Source organism: Ranitomeya variabilis, chromosome 4 (assembly GCF_051348905.1).
Source record: "Ranitomeya variabilis isolate aRanVar5 chromosome 4, aRanVar5.hap1, whole genome shotgun sequence".
NCBI lineage: Eukaryota > Metazoa > Chordata > Amphibia > Anura > Dendrobatidae > Ranitomeya > Ranitomeya variabilis.
In genome coordinates, this window is record NC_135235.1 from 731,469,643 (window position 1) to 731,492,950 (window position 23,308).

Consider the following 23,308-nt stretch of genomic DNA (forward strand, 5'->3'; position numbering starts at 1 on the left):
GGGTTAAAGAGGTTTTTTTCCTCTTTAGCAGCAATCCAACCTACAGCTCAATGACTTCTGTACACCTCATACATGGGGCTCCGCTCTGTACACACTGTAAACCCCTCCTGACCCCAAACATCTCCTCATCCAGCACCATGACAACCAGCACAGCACAGTCCTGCATACACTGAGGCCCCTGATCATGTGACCCCTGACTCCTCCCCTCCTGTGACCTCATCACAGGTCCTGTGCGCACAGTGCAGCCATACATGTGGAGTGCGGCTCTGTGGGTGGAGGTCGGTGCTGGAGGCTCCATTATTCTCTATGTGGAGTGCGGCTCTGCGGGTGGAGGTCGGTGCTGGAGGCTCCATTATTCTCTATGTGGAGTGCGGCTCTGCGGGTGGAGGTCGGTGCTGGAAGCTCCATTATTCTCTGTTATTCTCTCCCGCTCTCTGACCACAACCTTCTTTCATTCTGTATCAAGAACCGCCATCCCACTCAGGTCACCCCCACTTTCCATAGATACATACAGGCCATTAACACCATCTTATGTCCTGATTCTGCTCTGAAGCATTACAATGAAACCCTGCAAAGTGCCCTGGATGAAGCTGCACCTCCTATACATAGAACAACTCGGCACAGACGGCGACAACCGTGGCACACGCTGCAAACACATTTCCTGCAGCGGTGCTCCAGGTGCGCCGAACGTCTGTGGAGAAAATCTAATCTACCCGAAGATTTCATCCATTATAAGTTCATGCTAAAAACATACAACTCTGCCCTTCACCTCTCCAAACAAACCTATTTCAACACCCTCATCACCTCGCTGTCCAATAACCCTAAACGTCTCTTTGACACTTTCCAGTCCCTACTCAACCCAAGAGAGCAGGCCCCAACCACAGATCTCCGCGCTGACGATCTGGCCAACTACTTTAAAGAAAAAATTTACCACATTCGACAGGAAATCATCTCCCAATCTCTTCATACCATGCACTGTCCTCCCTCCCCCACTGCATCTAGTTCACTCTCTGACTTTGAACCAGTTACAGAAGAAGAAGTAAGCAGGCTCCTTGCGTCTTCTCGCCCGACCACTTGCACCAGACACCCCATTCTGTCACATCTCCTCCAGTCCCTTTCCCCGGCTGTCACCTCTCACCTAACAACAATATTCAACCTTTCCCTCACTTCTGGTATTTTTCTCTCCTCATTTAAGCATGCCATCATACATCCATTACTTAAAAAACCCTCCCTCGACCAAAATTGTGCCGCTAATTATAGACCTGTCTCTAATCTTCCCTTCATCTCTACACTCCTCGAACGTCTGGTCCACTCCCGTCTTACCCGCTATCTCTCAGATAACTCTCTTCTCGACCCTCTTCAATCTGGCTTCCGCTCTTTACACTCTACTGAAACTGCCCTCACTAAAGTCTCTAATGACCTACTAACAGCTAAATCTAATGGTCACTACTCCATGCTAATTCTCTTGGATCTCTCCGCAGCATTCGACACTGTGGATCATCAGCTCCTCCTCACTATGCTCCGCTCCATCGGCCTCAAGGACACCGTTCTCTCTTGGTTCTCCTCCTATCTCTCTGACTGATCCTTCACTGTATGTTTTGCTGGTTCCTCCTCCTCTCACCTTCCCCTTACTGTTGGGGTTCCTCAAGGATCAGTCCTAGGCCCCCTCCTCTTCTCTTTGTATACTGCCCCTATTGGACAAACAATCAGTAGATTTGGTTTCCAGTACCATCTCTATGCTGACAACACCCAATTATACACCTCTTCTCCTGCTTTCACGCCGACCTTCTTAGAAAACACCAGTGATTGTCTTACCACTGTCTCTAACATCATGTCCTCCCTCTATCTGAAACTGAACCTGTCAAAAACTGAACTCCTCGTGTTCTCTCCCTCTACTAACCTACCTTTGCCTGACATTGCCATCTCCGTGTGCGGTTCCACCATTACTCCAAAGCAACATGCCCGCTGCCTTGGGGTCATCCTTGATTCCGAGCTTTCATTCACCCCCCACATCCGATCACTGGCTCGCTCTTATCTGCATCTCAAAAACATTTCTAGAATTCGCCCTTTTCTTACTTTTGACTCTGCAAAAACTCTTACTGTCTCACTTATTCATTCTCGTCTGGACTATTGTAACTCTCTACTAATCGGCCTCCCTCTTACCAAACTCTCCCCGCTCCAATCTGTCCTGAATGCTGCTGCCAGGATCATATTCCTCACCAACCGTTACACCGATGCCTCTACCTTGTGCCAGTCATTACACTGGCTACCCATCCACTCCAGAATCCAGTACAAAACTACTACCCTCATCCACAAAGCACTCCATGGCTCAGCACCACCCTACATCTCCTCTCTGGTCTCAGTCTACCACCCTACCCGTGCCCTCCGCTCCGCTAATGACCTCAGGTTGGCATCCTCAATAATCAGAACCTCCCACTCCCGTCTCCAAGACTTTACACGTGCTGCGCCGATTCTTTGGAATGCACTACCTAGGTTAATACGATTAATCCCCAATTCCCACAGTTTTAAGCGTGCCCTAAAAACTGATTTGTTCAGACTGGCCTACCGCCTCAACGCATTAACCTAACTATCCCTGTGTGGCCTATAAAAAAAAAAACAAACATAATCAAGTTCCTCGCATCATGTTCTCATACACTTTATGCAGTTAATAGCCCTCTGTCTGTACTGCTACATACTTAGGCAGTTAACTGGTTCATGCAGCTTTACATGAACACCCGAGCCTTACACTATGGCTGGTCCAAATAACTAAAGCAATTGCTACCATCCACCTCTCGTGTCTCCCCTTTTCCTCATAGGTTGTAAGCTTGCGAGCAGGGCCCTCATTCCTCCTGGTATCTGTTTTGAACTGTGATTTCTGTTATGCTGTAATGTCTATTGTCTGTACAAGTCCCCTCTATAATTTGTAAAGTGCTGCGGAATATGTTGGCGCTATATAAATAAAAATTATTATTATTATGTGGAGTGTGGCTCTGCGGGTGGAGGTCGGTGCTGGAGGCTCCATTATTCTCTATGTGGAGTGCGGCTCTGCGGGTGGATGTCGGTGGAAGGAATTTTTTTTCCCCAATGTGGAGCTTACTGTTTGTCACATGGGTTTTTTTTTTGCCTTCCTCTGGATCAACATGTTAGGGCATGTTAGTTTAGGCTCTGGGTTGAACTAGGTGGACTTAAAGTCTTCCTTCAACCTTAATAACTATGTTTCTATGTTACCCCTGCAGCCAGCAGCATCCACCACGCTGCCCAGTCCAGCACCACACCAAAAGTCTGCTACAGAGGCCACCACTCCCACTCGGCCAAGAAAGCAAAGGTCCAAAACTAATAACAGTTCCACCAGGACGAAGACCCGGAGTCCAAAAACCCTGCTAAAATTGGACTCACCACCTCCACCCTCACCTACCAATGTGTCTCTGTTTTCAAATGTGTCACTACCTTCCCTTGTGTCTGTCCCTTCCTGTTTGTCTATCCATTCCCATGATTCCACTGTGTTGTCTACTCCCAATGTGTCTAGTTCCATCTATGATCCAATCCTTTAATTTGTTGCCCCTTCCCCTGTAACGCCTTCATCAACTACCACCCAATCCTCAGCTCCACACCCCCAAGGTCCACCACATCTCACCCTCAGATAGACCCCGATCCTAAACCCAGTTATTTTTTGGCTAAATAAATGTTTATTTTCTTTGCACAATATCAAACATTGCAATACAAACGGCGCCAGCACGGGAGTTGAGTATAAGGTTTATTATTATAATTGGGGCCAAACATATTAATCAAGAAGGGGTTGCCCTATTGGACGCTGCCTGTGGCCCAGCCTAATAGACCTTCGTACATTTCAGGCCCAGACACCATTAGGCATGTAAGTATTGTAGTAACGCCTCATACTATCGAGTACTTTGGGCCGGAGGGCATTCAGCCAAACTCTGTCACACTTTCTTAGGTGCCATGTTTGATTTTGGCAGCATCAAGTGGTTAAACTGCCAGGGCTTCGTTGTAGCCGCCCCTGTGACATCCCTGCAGTGTAAATCTATGTCCAGGGGCCCAAAAGAGTAAAACAAATGTTTAACGTGTCAAAAAAAAAATTTTTAGTATCTGTTTTTTTTCCCTGTAATATAGGAAAGCCTAAGGGTACCGTCACACAGTGCAATTTTGATCGCTACGACGGCACGATTCGTGACGTTGCAGCGTCGTATGATTATCGCTCCAGCGTCGTAGACTGCGGTCACACTGTGCAATCACGGCGCTGGAGCGATGCCGAAGTCCCCGGGTAACCAGGGTAAACATCGGGTTACTAAGCGCAGGGCCGCGCTTAGTAACCCGATGTTTACCGTGGTTACCAGCGTAAAAGTAAGAAAAAACAAACCGTACATACTCACCATCTGATGTCCGTCAGGTCCCTTGCCGTCTGCTTTCTGCTCTGACTGAGTGCCGCCGTACAGTGAGAGCAGAGTGCAGCGGTGACGTCACCGCTGTGATCTGCTCTCACTTTCGGGCCGGCAGACAGTCAGAGCGGGAAGCGGACGGCAAGGGACCTGACGGACATCAGATGGTGAGTATGTACGGTTTTTTTTTTTTTACTTTTACGCTGGTAACCACGGTAAACATCGGGTTACTAAGCGCGGCCCTGCGCTTAGTAACCCGATGTTTACCCTGGTTACCAGCGAACGCATCGCTGGATCACTGTCACACACAACGATCCAGCGATGACAGCGGGAGATCCAGCGACGAAAGAAAGTTTCAAACGATCTGCTACGACGTACGATTCTCAGCAGGGTCCCTGATCGCAGTAGCGTGTCAGACACTGCGAGATCGTAACGATATCGCTAGAACGTCACGAATCGTGCCGTCGTAGCGATCAAAATTGCACTGTGTGACGGTACCCTAAGGCCAGAAATAAATCCCATAAAACACTGTACATGGAGACTTTGGGATCAGATAATTTCTGTCCGCTGTGTTTGTGCAAACAAAAAAGCTTGTTGTCATGATCCGTTCCAGGGTTTAATCCTGTCTGCCCTTTTTCCTGGGGGGATCATGTCAAGTTAATTTTGCTCTGCCTCATTCTGGGTTCAGGTTTGCTATTTAGCTCCCATACATCCTGCTGGCTGTGTAAGCTATAGTTCTGCCTTCAGCGTGTGAACCTGACTCTGGTAGCTCTTGGTTTGTCCTGCTGTGATCCCTGACTTGCCCCATGTCTGTTGACTCCCTCTGCCTGCCCTTTTTCCAGCATTTCGGATTTGATTCTTTGGTTTCTGACTTGGCTTGTTTTCGGACTCTCTTCTGCCTTCTGACTTTTGTCTTATCCGCTTATGACCGTTGCTGAAACTCCTGGCTTGTTCCTGACCACGTGTATCGCTGATCCCTTTAGTACTTCTGCCTATTGTTGTTTTTTGACTGTGATTGTTGTACCACTCTCTCGCCACTTGGTGGTGCCTATGCTGCTGCTCTGCAGTGCTTCTCTGTTTACACAGTCTCACATCCCTCTCAAACTCCCTCTGGTGGAGGTTGCATTATACTGCACTGCAGCAGAATGACACTTTTATAAAAGCCTCAAACTTCTGTGTGTGACTCAGACATGAGATCTAATGTGATAGAAGATTACAGTGCGGGGAAGACAGAAAACATTCATATAGATGGCCAGTGGTAATGGAGTCAGTGACAGACTCTGGACAAATATGTTTCTAGAGCCGTAGTAGAAGATGAAGATGGCGTCCTCATCATGAAGTAGTTATTTCTCCTTTCACGTGTAATGAATATCTACTGCAGTATTGCTAATGCCGATTCCAGTGTCGGTAAATGAGACGAGAATTAGCTTTATGGAAGATGAGTCTATGGGAAACGTATTCAGCTGCCGAATCCGAGGAAGAAACTGCTTGTTGTCTGCGGCCTAAAATACACTGCTCAAAAAAATAAAGGGAACAGAATATAACTCCAAGTAAATCAAACTTCTGTGAAATCAAACTGTCCACTTGGGAAGCAACACTGTTTGACAATCAATTTCACATGCTGTTGTGCAAATGGAATAGGCAACAGCTGGACATTATTGGCAATTATCAAGACACACTCGATAAGGCTACGTTCACATTTGCGGCCAGCGCCGCAGCGTCGGGCGCCGCAGCGGCGCCGCATGCGTCATGCGCCCCTATATTTAACATGGGGGCGCATGGACATGCGGCGCACTTGCGTTTTGCGCCGCATGCGTCGCTGCGGCGCCCGCGTCGGGTCGCAGAGGACGCAGCAAGTTGCATTTTTGCTGCGTCCAAATTCAATGAAAAAAACGACGCATGCGGCGCAAAACGCAGCGTTGTGCATGCGTTTTGCTGCGTTTTTGTTTGCGTTGTGCGCTGCGGCGCCGACGCTGCGGCGCACAACGCAAATGTGAACGTAGCCTAAAGGAGTGGTTCTGCAGGTGGGGACCATAGACCAAATCTCGGTACCAATGCTATCTGGCTGATGTTTTGGTCACTTTTGAATGTTGGTTGTGCTTTCACACTCGTGGTAGCAAGAGACGAACTCTACAACCCACATAAGTGGCTCAGGTAGTGCGGCTCATCCAGGATTGCACATCAATGTGAGCTGTGGCAAGAAGGTTTGCTGTGTCTCTCAGCATAGAGGCTGGAGGCGCTACCAGGAGACAGGCCAGTACACCAGGAGATGTGGAAGGGGCTCAGCCTTTGTGCAAGGAGGAAGAGGAGGAGCCCTGCAAAATGACCTCCAGCAGGCCACAAATGTGCATTTGTCTGCACAAACAGTTATAAACCGACTCCATGAGGATGGTCTGAGTGCCCGATGTCCACAGTTGGAGGTTGTGCTCACAGAAAAAAATTAACCGTGTAAAAACTGTAGTTAAGACGTAATTAAAGATTTTTTTTTTAACGCAGTAAGGTGATATTAAGGACCACTACCACCATTTAAAAGATACCAGGAGGCGCCTGTACCCACTAAACTGAACTGTTCCTATCATAGAGCCTGCATAAATATTGCACGATCCCAGGGCATTCACCCCTTAACCCCAAGGGTGGTTTGCACGTTAATGACCGGGCCAATTTTTAGAATTCTGACCACTGTCCATTTATGAGGTTATTACTCTGGAACGCTTCAACGGACCCAATGATTCTGACAGTGTTTTCTCGTGACATATTGTACTTCATGTTAGTGGTAAAATTTCCTCAACATTCCTTGCATTTACGTGAAAAAAATTGAAAATTTCGCATTTTTCCAACTTTGAATTTTCATGCCCTTAAATCACAAGAGATATGTCTCACACAAAATACTTAATAAGTAACATTTCCCACATGTCTACTTTACATCAGCACAATTCTGAAACCAAATTTTTTTTTTGTTAGGAAGTTATAAGGGTTAAAAGTTGACCAGCAATTTCTCATTTTCACAACACCATTTTTTCTTTAGGGACCACATTACATTTGAAGTCACTTTGAGGGGTCTATATAATAGAAAATACCCAAGTGTCACACCATTCTAAACTGCACCCCTCAAGATGCTCAAAACCACATTCAAGAAGTTTATTAACCCTTCAGGTGTTTCACAGGAATTTTTGTAATGTTTAAAAAAATAAAATGAACATTTCACTTTTTTTCACAAAAAATTTACTTCAGATCCAATTTGTTTTATTTTACCAAGGGTAACAGCAGAAATTGGACCCCAAAAGTTGTTGTGCAATTTGTCCTGAGTATGCAGATACTCCATGTGTGGGGGTAAACTGCTGTTGGATGCATGGCAGAGCTTGGAAGGGAAGGAGCGCCATTTGAATTGCAGACTTAGATGGATTGGTCTGCGGGCGTCACGTTGCGTTTGCAGAGCCCCTGATGTACCTAAACAGTAGAAACCCCCCACAAGTGACCCCATATTGGAAACTAGACCCCCAAAGGAACTTATCTAGCTGTGTTGTGAGAACTTTGAACCCCCAAGTTTTCACCACAGTTTATAATGCAGAGCCGTGAAAATAAAAAAATCTTTATTCCCACAAAAATGAGTTTTAGCCCCCAAATTTTTGTTTTCCTAAGGGTAACAAGAGAAATTGGACCTCAATAGTTGTCCAATTTGCCCTGAATATGCTGCTACCCCATATGTTGGGATAAACCCCTGTTTGAGCGTACAAGAGAGCACGGAAGGGAAGGAGCATTGTTTTACTTTTTCAACGCAGAATTGGCTGGAATTGAGATCGGATGCCATGTTGCGTTTGGAGAGCCCCTGATGTGTCTAAACAGAGGAAACCTCCCAATTCTAACTCCAACCCTAACCCGAACACACCCCTAACCCTAATCCCAACTCTAACCACACCCCTAACCCCAACACACCCTTAACCCCAACACACCCCTAATCCCAACTCTAACCACACCCTTAACTCCAACACACCTCTAACCCTAATCTCAACCATAATCCTAAGCATACCTAAACCCTAACCCTAATCCCAACCGTAAATGTAATCCCAACCCTAAGGCCATGTGCACACGTTCAGGATTTTTAGCGTTTTTTTCGCGTTTTTTCGCTATAAAAACGTGATAAAAACGCAAAAAAAACGCTAACATATGCCTCCTATTATTTACAAGGTATTCCGCATTTTTTGTGCAAATGTTGCGATTTTTTTCCGCGAAAAAATCGCATAGCGGAAAAAAAAGCAACATGTTCATTAAAAATGCGGAATTGCAGGGATTCCGCACACCTAGGAGTCCATTGATCTGCTTACTTCCCGCACGGGGCTGTGCACACCATGCGGGAAGTAAGCAGATTATGTGCGGTTGGTACCCAGGGTGGAGGAGAGGAGACTCTCCTCCACGCACTGGGCACCATATAAGTGGTCAAAAAATAAGAAATAAAATAAAAAATAGCGATATACTCACCCTCGATGTCCCGCGCAGTGTTCCCGCCTCACCGCTGCACGCTGCCGTTCGGTTCCTGTAGCTGATGTGCGGCGAAGGACCTTGCCGATGACGTCACTGTCCTGTGATTGGTCGTGAGCGGTCATGTGACCGCTCACGTGACCGTGACGTCACGGAAGGCCCTGTGCGCACAGACCAGCTATAGGAAGACGAACGGACGCCACTGATGAGATGTCTGGGTGAGTATAAGCATTTTTTTATTTTTAAACATTCTATCTTTTACTATAGATGCTGCATAAGCTGCATCTATAGTAAAAAGTTGGTCACACTTGTCAAACAGTATGTTTGACAAGTGTGACCAACTTGTCAGTCAGTTTTCCAAGCGATGCTACAGATCGCTTGGAAAACTTTAGCATTCTGCAAGCTAATTACGCTTGCAGAATGCTAAAAAAACGCAAAAAAAACGAAAAAAAAAAACGCAAAAAAAAAATGCGGATTTCTTGCAGAAAATTTCCGGTTTTCTTCAGGAAATTTCTGCAAGAAATCCGCAACGTGTGCACATGGCCTAACTTTATCCCCAACCCTTACTTTAGCCCTAACCCCAATGGGAAAATAAATACTTTTTTTTAATTGCTTTTCCCGAACTAAAGCGGTGATAAAGGGGGGTTTGATTTACAATTTATAGCGGGTTTTTATATTTGGCAGCTGTCACAGCTTTTTATTGCAAAAAATAGTTTTTGCGTCACCACATTTTGGAAGCTATAATTTTTCCAAATTTTGGTCCACAGAATCAGCGATACCTCATTTATATCATTTTTATGTTTTGGCGCTTTTATACAATGAAAACTATTTTATATAAAAAATAATTTTTGCATCGCTTTATTCTGAGGGCTATACCTTTTTTTAATTTTTTTGGCTAATGACGCTGTATGGCAGCTCGATTTTTGCGGTACAAGATGACGTTTTCAGCGGTACTATGTTTTTTTATATCCGTCTTTTTGATCACGTGTTATTCCACTTTTTGTTCGGCGGTATGATGATAAAGCATTGTTTTGCCTCGTGTTTTTTTTTTTTTTACACTGTGTTCACTGAAGGGGTTAACTAGTGGGACAGTTTTATAGGTCGGGTCGTTACAGAATCGGCGATACTAGATATGTGTACTCTTATTTATTCTTTATTTACATAAAGAAATGTATTTATTGGAACAATATTTTTTTTCTTTATTTAGGATTTTTTTTATATATATTTGTACACAGTGTAAAGTTTTTTTAAACTTTTTTACTTTGCCCCAGGGGGGGGACATAACTATATATTATCAGATCGCTGATCTGACACTTTGCTCGCAAGCCAACCTCCCTGCAGGACCTGGAAGGACCCCCTTGGCCATCTTGGATCCGGGGTCTGCAGGGAGGAGAACGAAGGAGACCCTTGGAACAACACGATCACAATTCCAAGCGTAGTTCCGAGGGTCTGAGGGAAGCAAGCAGGGAAGCCCTCTCCCTGCGTGATAATTCCCTATGCCACCGGAATGCTGCGATCATGTTTGATCGCAGTGTTTCCGGGGATAAAGTGTCAGGACTCAGGAGTGGTCACAGTGCCGGATGTCAGCTGTGATAATCGGCTGACCCTCGGCTGCGATCGGCTGCGCTCCTCTCGTGAGCGCGGCTGATCGGGTATGACATACTATCCTGTCCATGGAAATTAAGTCCCAGGTCACATGGACGGGATAGTACATCCGATGGCAGAAAGGGGTTAAGCAATAAGCCCAAAAATATTCAAAACCAGACAAGGCTCAGCTGCGTGTTAAAGAACAGGTACATGTCATCAAATCAAGAACTTATAAAAAAAAAAAACAAACCTAAGAGCTCTGAAACACACTCAACGCATTTCCCCTTTCAAGGTTCATCAGGAGTGAATAAAGTATACATAGTATAAAGAGACTACTTAGCTGCTGAAGAAATTGCTATGACCGGCACAATAGCAGGGTTCAGAGTGCAAGCACATAAGGAAACGATACGCCTTCATAGTGTGCTGCATGATACGGTGCATGTTGATCCATGTTGCTATTGTGCCGGTCTTAGCAATTTCTTCAGTCACTATAATTGTGGTATACTGTCCAAACAAACTCTCATTTCAATATCTCTCCTATTCCTTTCCCCCATCCCACAGGGCTGGATATGGGTAGGAGGGACAGTCGCCAGTGATCGGGGGCACCATTGTGCAGGTGTAGGGTGCCAACCTCTGCTGGTAGGTAGGAACAGTTCAGTTTAGTGATAGGTACAGGCACCTCCTGGTATCTTTTAAATGGTGGTAGTGGTCCTTGTTATCACCTTACTGCGTTAAGACGTAATTAAAGGTAATTGTTTTAGTACATTTTTTACACGGTGAATTTCTTTGTGAATTTCTTTGTTCAATTTTTCTGTACAGGAACAATCTTATTCTAGCTGTGATTTCCTCATGGGTTGTGCTCACAGCCCAACACCGTGCAGGACGATTGGCATTTGCCACAGAACACCAGGTAAATTCGCCACTGGCGCCCTGTTGTCTTCACAGATGAAAGCAGGTTCACACTGAGCACATGTGACAGACGTGACGGAGTCTGGAGACGCCCTGGAGAGCGATCTGCTGCCTGCAACATCCTTCAGCATGACCGGTTTGGCAGGGGGTCAGTAATGGTGTGGGGTGGCATTTCTTTGGAGGGCCACATAGCCCTCCATGTGCTCACCAGAGGTAGCCTGACTGCCATTAGGTACCGAGATGAGATCCTCAGACCCATTGTGAGACCATATGCTGGTGCGGTTGGCCCTGGGTTCCTCCTAATGCAGGACAATGCCAGACCTCATGTGGATGAAGTGTCAGCAGTTCCTGCAAGATGAAGACATTGAAGCTATGGACTGGCCCGTTCGTTCCCCAGACCTGAATCCGATTGAGCACATCTGGGACATCATGTCTCGCGCCATCCACCAACGTCACGTTGCACCACAGACTGTCCTGAATTTGGCAGATGCTTTAGTCCAGGTCTGGGAGATCCCTCAGGAGACCATCCGCTGCCTCATCAGGTGTATGCCCAGGCTTGTAGGGAGGTTATACAGGCACATGGAGGCAACACACACACAACTGAACATCATTTCCTTGTCTTGAGGCATTTCCACTGAAGTTGGATCAGCCTGTCATATGATTTTTCCACTTTGATTTTGAGTATCATTCCAAATCCAGACCTTCATGGGATATTTATTTTGATTTACATTGATCATTTTTATGTTTTATTGTTTTCAACACATTACGCTATGTAATAAATAAAGATTTACTACTGGAATATTTCCTTCAGTGATATCTAGCATATGGTATTTTAGTGTTCCCTTTATTTTTTTTTGAGCAGTGTATATAGTTTTTTTTAGTAGATGTAAAGAAGAAAACTAAATACTGTAAAATAATCTCACATGTTTCCCTTATCTCCAATAATTGTATTATTACACGGGATTTTTATGATGTTACATTGGCTCATCTTCTCATTCAGGTCTCTACAATATCAGATCCTCTCAGTGAAGATCTTCTATATAAGAGAACTTTCTTGAATTACCCATCAATCAGTGATATGGACAGAGACAAGATGGCGGAGAGGATATTACACCTCACCCTAGAGATCCTCTTCCGGCTTACTGGAGAGGTGAGAGATTCTGATGACGTCACATTACATTATTCTTATCTATGGGAATAACAGATGGACAGAACTGGAGAGGTGAGGACTCTGGAAATGTCTGTAGTGAGATTTATTAATGTGTCTCTCCATAACCAGGATTACACAGTAGTGAAGAAGACCTCTAGTGAACGCTGTCAGGACCCTGTGTCTGAGGGATTGGGAAGACCCCTGAGCCCAGTCACGGGGCCTCCACCTCACCTGATACATGAGGACATCAATGACCAGAAGATCCTAGAACTCGCCTACAAGATGATTGAGCTGCTGACTGGAGAGGTGACAATGCTGGGAATGCTGGGACATTATACAGTAACGCTATGAAGGGATCGGGGGGATGACGGTATCATTGTATGTGTCAGGTTCCTATAAGGTGTCAGGATGTCGCCGTCTATTTCTCCATGGCGGAGTGGGAGTATTTAGCAGGACATAAAGATGTGTACAAGGACATCATGATGGAGGTTCCCCAGCCCCTCACATCACCAGGTAATAGACAGGACTAAATACACTTCGCCTATAATTATCTGTATGTAAAGAATGAATTCAGTCCCTGTATGTGTTTCCTCCAGTTCTATCCAGTAGGAGGACAACAACCGAGAGATGTCCCCGTCCTCTTCTTCCACAGGACTATAAGCAAGAAGATCCCAATGTTCCTCAGGATCATCAGGTAGATGGAGAGAAGGTGTCATGAGATCCCCCTATGATGAGTAGACGGCTATGAAGGTCTTGTGCTCAGTTTTGCTTTATCCACCAGTATTATATGTTTTATACTTGTGTAATGAGAACATTGCAGATGGTAGGCAGGGCTGCCACCAGGGATTTCGGTGTCCTATACTGGCAAAACTTTCAGGCCCCTTGGGACTCCGCCCAGGCTACCCCCCCCAGCTCCGCCTCTAACTCTCGAACCTTCCACAGTCCCACTGCCCACTCATAGAAAAACTCCACATCTGTATCTGCATAATGCAAGCCATAGTCATATATAGTTGAATAATACAGCCCCATAGCAGTGTAATGCATCCCCTTAGGAGTATAATGCACCCCCATAGTAGTTTAATTCAGCGTCATTCTGCAGATTTACAAAAAAAAAGGTTTCTCCTTACCTGGCTGAGGTCCAGCGGTGTAGTCCACCTAATACAGGCGTGTACCATCATATGAGAGTATCAATATACGCCGACAATGTGCCCACTGACATCTGCCAGCTTGTGATCTTCCGCAAGGCAACAGATTTTAACTTGTCGTGCGTCTGACGATGCATGATCAGTTGAGCCGCTGGGGCCCGTAGAGGAGAGGCGGCCTGCTGTGGGCCCTCTCTGCTCGCCAGGCCTTATTCGCCAGTAAGGGCTGTAATGCTCTGATGGCGGAACTGATGGCAGGATTAGAGCTGATCATAGATGTGACTATCTTTTCTCTTCATCTGTCTGTGACTATTACGATGTTTTTCAGAGTGAAGATCTGACCCATATTAATACTACAGAGACATATGTGAGGGGTGATGAGCAGTGTAAAGAGGAGATTCCAACATATGACTACCCAGGTGAGTAGTAACATATAAATGCAGAGAAGTCACAGATTCTTCTCAGTCACCGGCTGTGGCTGCTTTATTGGTTGTATAGCCCAGTCGTATGACAATCATGTGTTCACCATTTTGCCTCTAGACCTCAACATTCTCCTCCATCCAAACTTTGACACATCAGCTCTAAACTGTTATAAAATAATGTATTTGAATGTCTAATATTTCTTCTTATATATAAAACAAGAGGGGATTATAGTGAGAGAAATGGAAAGCGCAGACTTCTGAGTGTAGTAGTTAGTCTCCAAAGGTGTGTACTCAGTTTGAATCCACTCACCTTTTTGGTGTCTTGATATACTCTGTATAGATGCAATCCATGGATCACTCCATTCCTCTTTCCACTCAGTTTGCTGCAGAGATCTGGAAACTGATGAGCGCACTGAACAGTGCTTTCATAGGCGATAACACTTTGTGAATGTTTTTCCCAGCAATATGCGCTCCTGAAGGATGATGATGGAACTTGATATTCTGGAGGCTCCAGAGACACCACAACTCCTATATATATTGCTGGGAAAAACATTCACAAAGTAATATTTCTTCTTGAAACTGATGTGACACCTACCATTGGCCCTTATAATAGTTTCCCTTGAAAGAGCCACTGAGCCCCATACTCTAATTACCCCAGAGAGGTTTCTCCACTAGTTACTCATTTATTACTGATGAAGACTATTGAGTTTGATCATTTCAGTAGATGTGTTATTGTCTTTAGTCACAGTGTTTTACTACAGTAGTTACCGCTCAAATCCTTTGACTTAACCACTTCCCGCAGTCCTTTTTTGTACCTAATCAGGACCCAATTTTTCGAACCTGATGTGAGTCACTTTGTGGTGATCCTTTTGGAATTCTTCACAAAGGATAATAGGAAACAAATGGACCTTACAAATTATTTTCCAACTTCTCTTGAATCTGACAATACTCTATATACAGTTGTACACTACTGTCTGGGCACATGGCAGGGTTAAGAAGCTATTTAGCTATTTGACTGCAGCTCTTGCAGAAATAGTTTGTAGACACGATGCATTGTGGGCACTGTTCGTGGTCACCTGGCAGTTCAAAAGATGGCCACCATGAACAGACTTGGCGCTATCTACTCCATTTTACAGATCCCAGGGATTGCCTTGTTCATCATACTTTAACCCTTCTACATGGGTCTGTACATAGACAGAGACCCCTAGGCTTTGGCCATGGTGTTACCTTCTGTTATGTGATGTGAGATGTAGCAAGAATTGTCAGGTAACCGGGTCAGTACCAGGAAAGCAGAGAAAATTCAAAATCAGAAGACACAAGAGTAGTCAGTAAGCGAGCCGAAGTCACAACAGGAAACAAATAAACAAGCCGGGAGCTGAGCACAGAGGAATTAACCAGAGGAGAAGGCTGTATCTGACAGCTTCCAGCAATATGCTTCGAGCTTTGGTAGGGTGTGATGCTTTCCAACTGGCTGGAGCAGGGAGCTGGACAACACAAACCCATACTGCCAGACTGGATGGTACTACAAATCCCGGGCACCCTAATCTTAGTGGCAGGGCAGAACCTGCATCGCCCAGAGCTTCTGGATTTGATGTCTCCTCCATTACCAGTGCCGCCTGTAGCATGAATAAGGTTGTGCCTGGTAACAGAACCAAACATCACAGGAGCAGATCTCCGTGGAGATAGGACATACCATATGCAGAAGCCCTAATATGAGAAAATGGCAGAAAACCAGAACAGTAGAAATCCCCATAAATTGGCTTAATTTTGGAAATTATAACCCTCAGGGGATTAATGTATTGGAGTAGTGACTATGTTGACCCCAGAGCCACTTTCCATAAATTAGCATGCAGTGGATGTTGGAGAGTGAAAATTGCAAATATGCCATTTTATTACCCAACACAGTGCCCAGATTGAGTTCCAGGAGACACACACATTGTAAACTAAGTGGACTCTTATCACTATAGTAATGCCAAATACATTATTATTTATTATCATTATTAATTTTTATAGCACCCTTTATTCCATGGCGCTTTACACGTGATTTATACTTGGATGCTAAATGTGGTTTGGGCACACTGCAAGGCTCAGAAGCGAGGGGAAAATTTGACTTTGGGAGAGCGGATATTGCTGGATTGGTGTATGGAAGCCATGGTGCTTTTCAAGAGCCTTTGAGCCACTTGTAATGTGGAAACCTGTTTTTCACTGACAGATGATGGACCTGAGTGGGGATTTGTTTTTTTTGTGAGATGAGTAGAAGGTTTATTGGTATAATTTTCCTCAACATAACATTGTTTGGTGACTTTTTACTCTATATTTCGAAGGCAGAATGGACAAACAGTTGGTTGAACACTATGCTCTACTGGTTCATCCTATGAGGTTTTCTATTAGACTGTGAGCTGTCTTGTCTTAGGCTACTTTCACACTAGCGTTTACCTGATCTGCGGCAGGCTGCGGACTTCCTCCGTGAAGCCCCGCCCTCGGCCGCACCTTCACCGCTAGCTCCGCCTACTTCTGCATGCGGCCCGCATGCGACCTCCGTACCTATCTTTAACATTAGGTACGCAGGTCGTGCGGCTGTTTGCGGATGCTGCCGCATGCATCGTTTTGACGATGCGGAAACAAAAATGCTACAGGCTGCGTCCTACGCTGGTCGCCGCATCGTCAAAACGACGCATGCGGCAGCATCCGCATACAGCGGCATGACCTGCGTACCTAATGTAAAAGATAGGTACGGAGGTCGCATGCGGGCTGCATGCAGAAGTAGGCGGAGCTAGCGGCGGAGGTGCGGCCGAGGGCAGGGCTTCACGGAGGAAGTCCACAGCCTGCCGCAGATCAGGTAAATGCTAGTGTGAAAGTAGCCTTAGTGAATAATTATGTATTCAACATAACTTGTCATGTTGTGGACAGTTTACGTACAAATGTTAAAATATGTAAAATTCAAGGATTTTTTATGAAAACTAATTGGTTTTATTTTTAACAGATGACTGCACCAGGCGATCAGAAGGGCAGCTGACATCTTCAGTTTTTAAATCAGATAATCTTGAGATCCCACAGGATACAATTGGAGTGAATGCCATTACTCCAGATATACCATCATCCCTTCACAGCAAAGATCTATCGTCTGATATTCTGAAACAGGTCCTGTCTTCTGATTCATTACCGACTACTAAGGAAAATCAAAGTCACAAAATAAGCATTAAAAAAGAAATTGGTCCTGAAGTAAAGAAGCCATTTTTACTTTTAGAATATGGAAATTGTTTTCCCCTCAAAGAATCTTTTCTTAAGCATCAAAAAATTCACACAGCAGAGAATAGATTTTCTTGTTCCAAGTGTGGGAAATCTTTTAACCAGAAAACAGATTTGGTTAAGCACCAGAGATCTCACACAGGTGAAAAGCCTTTTTCATGTTCAGAATGTGGGAAATATTTTAACCAGAAAGCGCATTTTGATAGCCACCAGAGAATCCACACAGGGGAGAAGCCTTTTTCCTGTTCAGAATGTGGGAAATGTTTTAACTACAAATCAAATCTTGTTAGTCACCAGAGAATCCACACAGGGGAGAAGCCTTTTTCCTGTTCAGAATGTGGGAAATGTTTTAACTACAAATCAAATCTTGTTAGTCACCAGAGAATCCACACAGGGGAGAAGCCTTTTTCCTGTTCAGAATGTGGGAAATGTTTTAACCAGAAATCAGAATTGGTTAAGCACCAGAGATCTCACACAGGAGAGAAGCCTTTTTCATGTTCAGAATGTGGGAAATGTTTTATACAGAAAGCGAATCTTGATAGCCACCAGAGAATCCACACAGGGGAGAAGCCTTTTTCCTGTTCAGAATGTGGGAAATGTTTTAATCAGAAAGCAAATCTTGATAGCCACCAGAGAATCCACACAGGGGAGAAGGATTTTTCCTGTTCAGAATGTGGGAAATGTTTTAATAAGAAAGCGAATCTTGATAGCCACCAGAGAATCCACACAGGGGAGAAGCCTTTTTCATGTTCAGAATGTGGGAAATATTTTAATCGGAAATCAGATCTTGTTAGACACCAAAGAATTCACACAGGGGAGAAGCCTTTTTCCTGTTCCTAATGTGGGAAATGTTTTACATGGAATTCAACTCTTTAATAAACATCAGAGAAGTTGCACAGGGGAGAAGCCTTAATCATGTTCAGAATGTTGGAAATATTTAAAGAAGTTGTCCACTACTATAACCTTTTTTTTTTTTTTTTTTCATAAATCTTGCTTTTTTGTGCCACTGAAAACATCTACTGTGGTTTATTTTAGCAATATTACCTTTTATCATGCTGTAGCAGCCCACTTTAGTGCTGGATTCAGCTCTCATGGGGTTAATCGACAACTTCCTTTCTCCTGAATTATTGTGCTCTAATACTACAAGTTCCATGATGCATTGCACTGTCCTCTAAGCCTGAACTTAGCACACCCACTCCAAAACACACCCCAACCCCTCCCTCCTCTAGCTTCAAACAGATTTGTGATGTCATTTCTGTCCAACCTCCTCTTTTACATTTGTCCAACCCACACTCCATTACACACAGATAGATAGATAGATATGGGATAGATAGACAGACAGATAGATAGATAGATAGATACATACAGATATATGTCTATTTCCATAGATATGTCCATATCCATGTTTCTAAACCCCTTCACCCCTGCAGCTTTTTTGTTTTCGTTCATCGCTCCCCTTCTATCCAGAGCCATAATTTTTCCATCAATTTGGCCATGTGAGGTCTTATCTTTTGCGGGACAAGTTCTACTTTTGAACGACACCATTGGTTTTACCATGTCGTGTAGCAGAAAATGTGAAAAAAATTCAAAGTGCAATGAAATGGCAAACAAAGTTCAATCCCACACTTGTTTTTTGCTTGGCTTTTTTGCTCGGTTCCCTAAATGCTAAGGCTGTGTGCACACATTGTGGATTTGATTGCAGATCCGCAGCGTTTTTTGCCGCACTGAATTGCATCAAATCCGCAGTGTAGTGCACATCCAATGTAAGTCTATGGGAGCCGCAGAATTGTTGTGCACATGCTGCGGAAAAGGCCGCACCGAAACGCAGCTTTTTTTTCTCACAGCATGTCACTTCTTTTGTGCGGAACTGCAGCGTTTCTGCACCTTTAGGCTATGTGCACACTCTGCGGTGTGCTCTGCGGGTTCTCCCGCAGTGGAATTGATAAATCTGCAGGGCAAAACCGCTGCGGTTATCCCTGCAGATTTATCGCGGTTTGTTCCGCTATTTCCGCTGCGGGATTACTTCTATACTATTGATGCTGCATATGCAGCAATATGCAGCATCAATAGTAATGTAAAAAATAATAAAAATTGGTTATACTCACCCTCTGACGTCGCAATCTCCTTGGCGCTGCACCCGGCGGTCCAGTTCCAAAGATGCTGTGCCGAGAAGGACCTTCGTGACGTCACGGTCATGTGACCCAGGCGTCATCACGGTCATGTGACTGCGACGTCACCACAGGTCCTGCTCGCACACCAACCCTGATACCGGACGGCCGCGTGCAGCGCTGAGAGGTGAGTATAGCATCATTTTTTATTTTAATTCTTTTTTTTTACACTATTCATGCTTCCCAGGGCCTGGAGGAGAGTCTCCTCTCCTCCACCCCGGGTAGCAACCGCACATGATCTGCTTACTTCCCGCATCATGGGCACAGCCCCATGCGGGAAGTAAGCGGTTCAATGCATTCCTATGGGTGCAGAATCGCTGCGATTCTGCACAAAGAAGTGACATGCTGTGGGTTTTAAACCGCTGCGTTTCTGCGCGGTTTTTCCCGCAGCATGTGCACAGCGGTTTGCGGTTTCCATAGGGTTTATATGTTAATGTAAACGCAATGGAAACTGCTGCGGACCCGCAGCATCAAAATCGCAGCGGATCCGCGGTAAAAACCGTTATGTGTGAACATGGCCTTAGACTTTCATTGAGTCGGGCACATCCGCCGCAAAACCGCAGATGTAAAAAAGATCTGCAGTTTTGCTGCGGATGTGGGTCCGAGAAACGCAGCAGCTCGGGAGGATGAAGTGTGTGGGCGGTGACGGTGTGCGTCTATGTGTGGGCGGGGTCTGCGGGCTGTTCGGATGTGTGCGGCGCTGTGCGGGACTGTTCAGGTGTGTGCGGGGTCTGTGGGCTGTTCGGATGTGTGCGGCGCTGTGCGGGACTGTTTAGGTGTGTGCGATGTCTGTGGGCTGCTCGGATGTGTGCGGGGCTGTGGGGGGGGGGTCTTTTGGGGTGTGTGTGCAGGCATCATCCAATGGAACTACAAGTACGCAGCATCCAGTCTGCAGCTCATTCGGATGTAATCCGGACAGTGGACACACACCCTACGCTATCCATTCATCTATCAATAGATATCTATCCAGACACATCTACAGATAGATATATGAATAGATAGATGTATGCATCTATAGATCTATCTATATGTAGATCTGTCTATCCATTTCATCTATCATCTATCTGTGTGTTTAAAGGAGTGTCGGTTAGACAAATGTAAAAGAGGAGGTTGGACAATAATGACATCACAAATCTTTTTTTTTTCGTTCAATAATACATCTTTATTTACCTTTCAAAAACGCACCAAAACGCCTAAAAACCGCAACAAAAGCGAATTAAAAAATGCATCAAAACCGTGCAAAAAACTGCATAAAAAATGCATCAAAACCGCACCAAAAATTGCATCAACACTGCACCAAAAACTGCATCAAAACTGCGCAAAAACTCCATCAAAACCACAACAAAACCACACTAAGAACTGCATCAAAACCGCACCAAGAACTGCATCAAAACCGCACCAAAAACTGCATCAAAACCGCACCAAAACTGCAAACTGCACCAAAACTGCACCAGGTTTTGATGCAGTTTTTGGTGCAGTTTTGATGCTTTTTTTGGTGCGGTTTTAATGCCGTTTTTGGAAATAAGTAAATAAACGGAAAATGTGCATGATTTGAATGGAAACATGCATGAAAAAAAGGATTCCAAGGCCGTATTCATCATTTCACAGCTCAATTTCACAGGTTTTTTTGCCGGATCCGTCGCTGTGCGTTTTTTCGCCGGACAGAAAAAATGTTCCTCTGTATGTGTTTTCCATCCGGTGGAAACAGCTTTTTTGACGGATCCGGTAAAAATCGGATGAAACGTGTGGCCATCAGGCGCAATCCGGCGCAAATACAACTCTATGAGAAAAAAATGGATCCGGCGGAAAAAAATGGATCCGTTTTTTTCAAAACTTGCCGGATTGTGCCTCACGGCAAAAACCTGATGTGTGAACGCAGCCAAATATATGGATAGATACATCTATGTTTCTATAGATATATCTATCTATAAATATATCTATAGATAGATATATCCATAGATATATAATAGAAAGGCCGATGTTTCTAAGGCCTCTTTCACACTAGCGCCGTGCACTGCACATCGCAATGCGTCGTTGTGGAGAAAAACACGTCCTGCAAAGTTGTCTGCAGGATGCGTTTTTTCTCCATAGACTTTTATTAGCGACACAGCGCGACAGCCCCTTACCGATGCTAGTGTGAAAGCAGCCTAAGGCTACTTTCACACTTGCGTTTTTAGCAGTCCGTCTTTTTGGGAAAAAAACGGATCCTGCAAATGTGCTCGCAGGATGCGTTTTTTACCCATAGACTTGTATTAGTGAAGGATCGCGATGGATTGCCACACGTCGCGTCAGTTGTGCAACGGATGCGTCGTGTTTTGGCGGACCGTTGGCACGTCCCTCGCGTCTGCCATTTTCTACCGCGCATGCGCGGCCAAAACTCCGCCCCCTCCTCCCCGGACTTCAGAATGGGTAGCTGATGCGTTGAAAAACTGCATCCACTGCCCACGACGTGCACAAATTTCACAACGTGCGTCAGTACGTAGGCCCGACGCATAGCGATGGACCCGTACCGACGCAAGTGTGAAACAGGCCTTAATGAGCGTTTAATTTAATAAAGAAACAGAAAAAAACGGCGTGGGCTCCCGCGCAATTTTCTGCGCCAGAGGGGGAAAGCCGACGGCCGGGGGCCAATATTTGTAGCCTGCTATGAATATCAGCCCGCAGCTGTCTGCGTAGCCTTTACTGGCTATTAAAATAGGGGGACCCCCCAAAAAAATAACGAGGGGTCCCCCTATATTTTATAGCCAGAAAGGCTACGCAGACAGCTGCGGGCTGATATTAATAGCCTAGAGAGGGGCCATGGATATTGGTACCCCCCCGGCTACAAATACCAGTCCGCAGCCGCCCCGGAAATGGCGCGTCTGTAAGATGTACATGTAAGATGTAAGATGCGCCAATTCCGGCACTGAGGCTGGTTTCACACTTGCGTTTTTGGATGCTGCGTTTTAGCGCTAAGAAACGCATGCGTTTTTTTTCCTATACTTAACATTAAAAACGCATGCGTTTTGACGCGTTTTCGGCAACGCATGCGTTTTTGAACACGCGCGTTCATTTGCAGAAATGCAACCTGTAGTAATTTTTAGCGGCCTTTTTTTGCCGCAAAAAAACGCATGCGTTTATTTGCGGCAAAAAATGCATTGCTGTCTATGTAAATGCATGCGTTTTTATAGAAAAAAAACAGAAAAAACACTGAAAAACCACCCAACACCATCAGGGTGATAAAGGGATCCAAACCCTAACCCTACCCCTAACCGTTTAATGAACATTTTCTGACAGTCATAGTGCCACGATATTTCAGTGCCACGTATGTAAGTGCCACGTATGTAAGTGCTAAGTGCCACGTATGTAAGTGCCACATATTTCTGTCACATTTGGGGCCTAACCCTACCCCTAGCTATTTCTATTTATAGTGGGTTTTCTTGTGGATTTTGATGATTGGCAGCTGTCACACTTCTCAGCATGCGTTTTAAAAACGCAAACGCATGAAAAAACGCATGTAAACGCGGCAAAACGCCGCTTTTTTTTCTACATGCAAAAACGCATGCGTCTAAAAAACGCAGCGTTTTACCGCGTTTACATGCGTTTTTTCACACATGCGTTTTTTTTAAACGCATGCAGATAAAAACGCAAGTGTGAAACCAGCCTTAGCCCCTCTCTTCCCGCTCCCGTGTAGCGGTGGGATATGGGGTAATAAGGGGTTAATGTCACCTTGCTATTGTAAGGTGACATTAAGCCGGGTTAATAACAGAGAGGCGTCAATAAGACGCCTATCCATTATTAATCCAATACTAAAAAAGGGTTAATAAAACAC

The 23,308-nt window shown here is 45.0% G+C and overlaps 1 protein-coding gene across 1 annotated transcript; it reads left to right on the plus strand.

Moving 5' to 3' along the window:
* Positions 1-253: 253 nt before the first annotated feature.
* LOC143767963 (uncharacterized) lies at positions 254-18,638 on the plus strand. The gene is made up of 7 exons (XM_077256538.1): positions 254-388; positions 12,367-12,516; positions 12,646-12,822; positions 12,906-13,029; positions 13,113-13,210; positions 13,987-14,077; positions 17,064-18,638. The coding sequence occupies exons 1-7, from the start codon at positions 362-364 to the stop codon at positions 18,167-18,169; spliced, it is 1,773 nt and encodes a 590-aa protein (XP_077112653.1). The 5' UTR covers positions 254-361; the 3' UTR covers positions 18,170-18,638.
* The last annotated feature ends 4,670 nt before the right edge of the window (positions 18,639-23,308 follow it).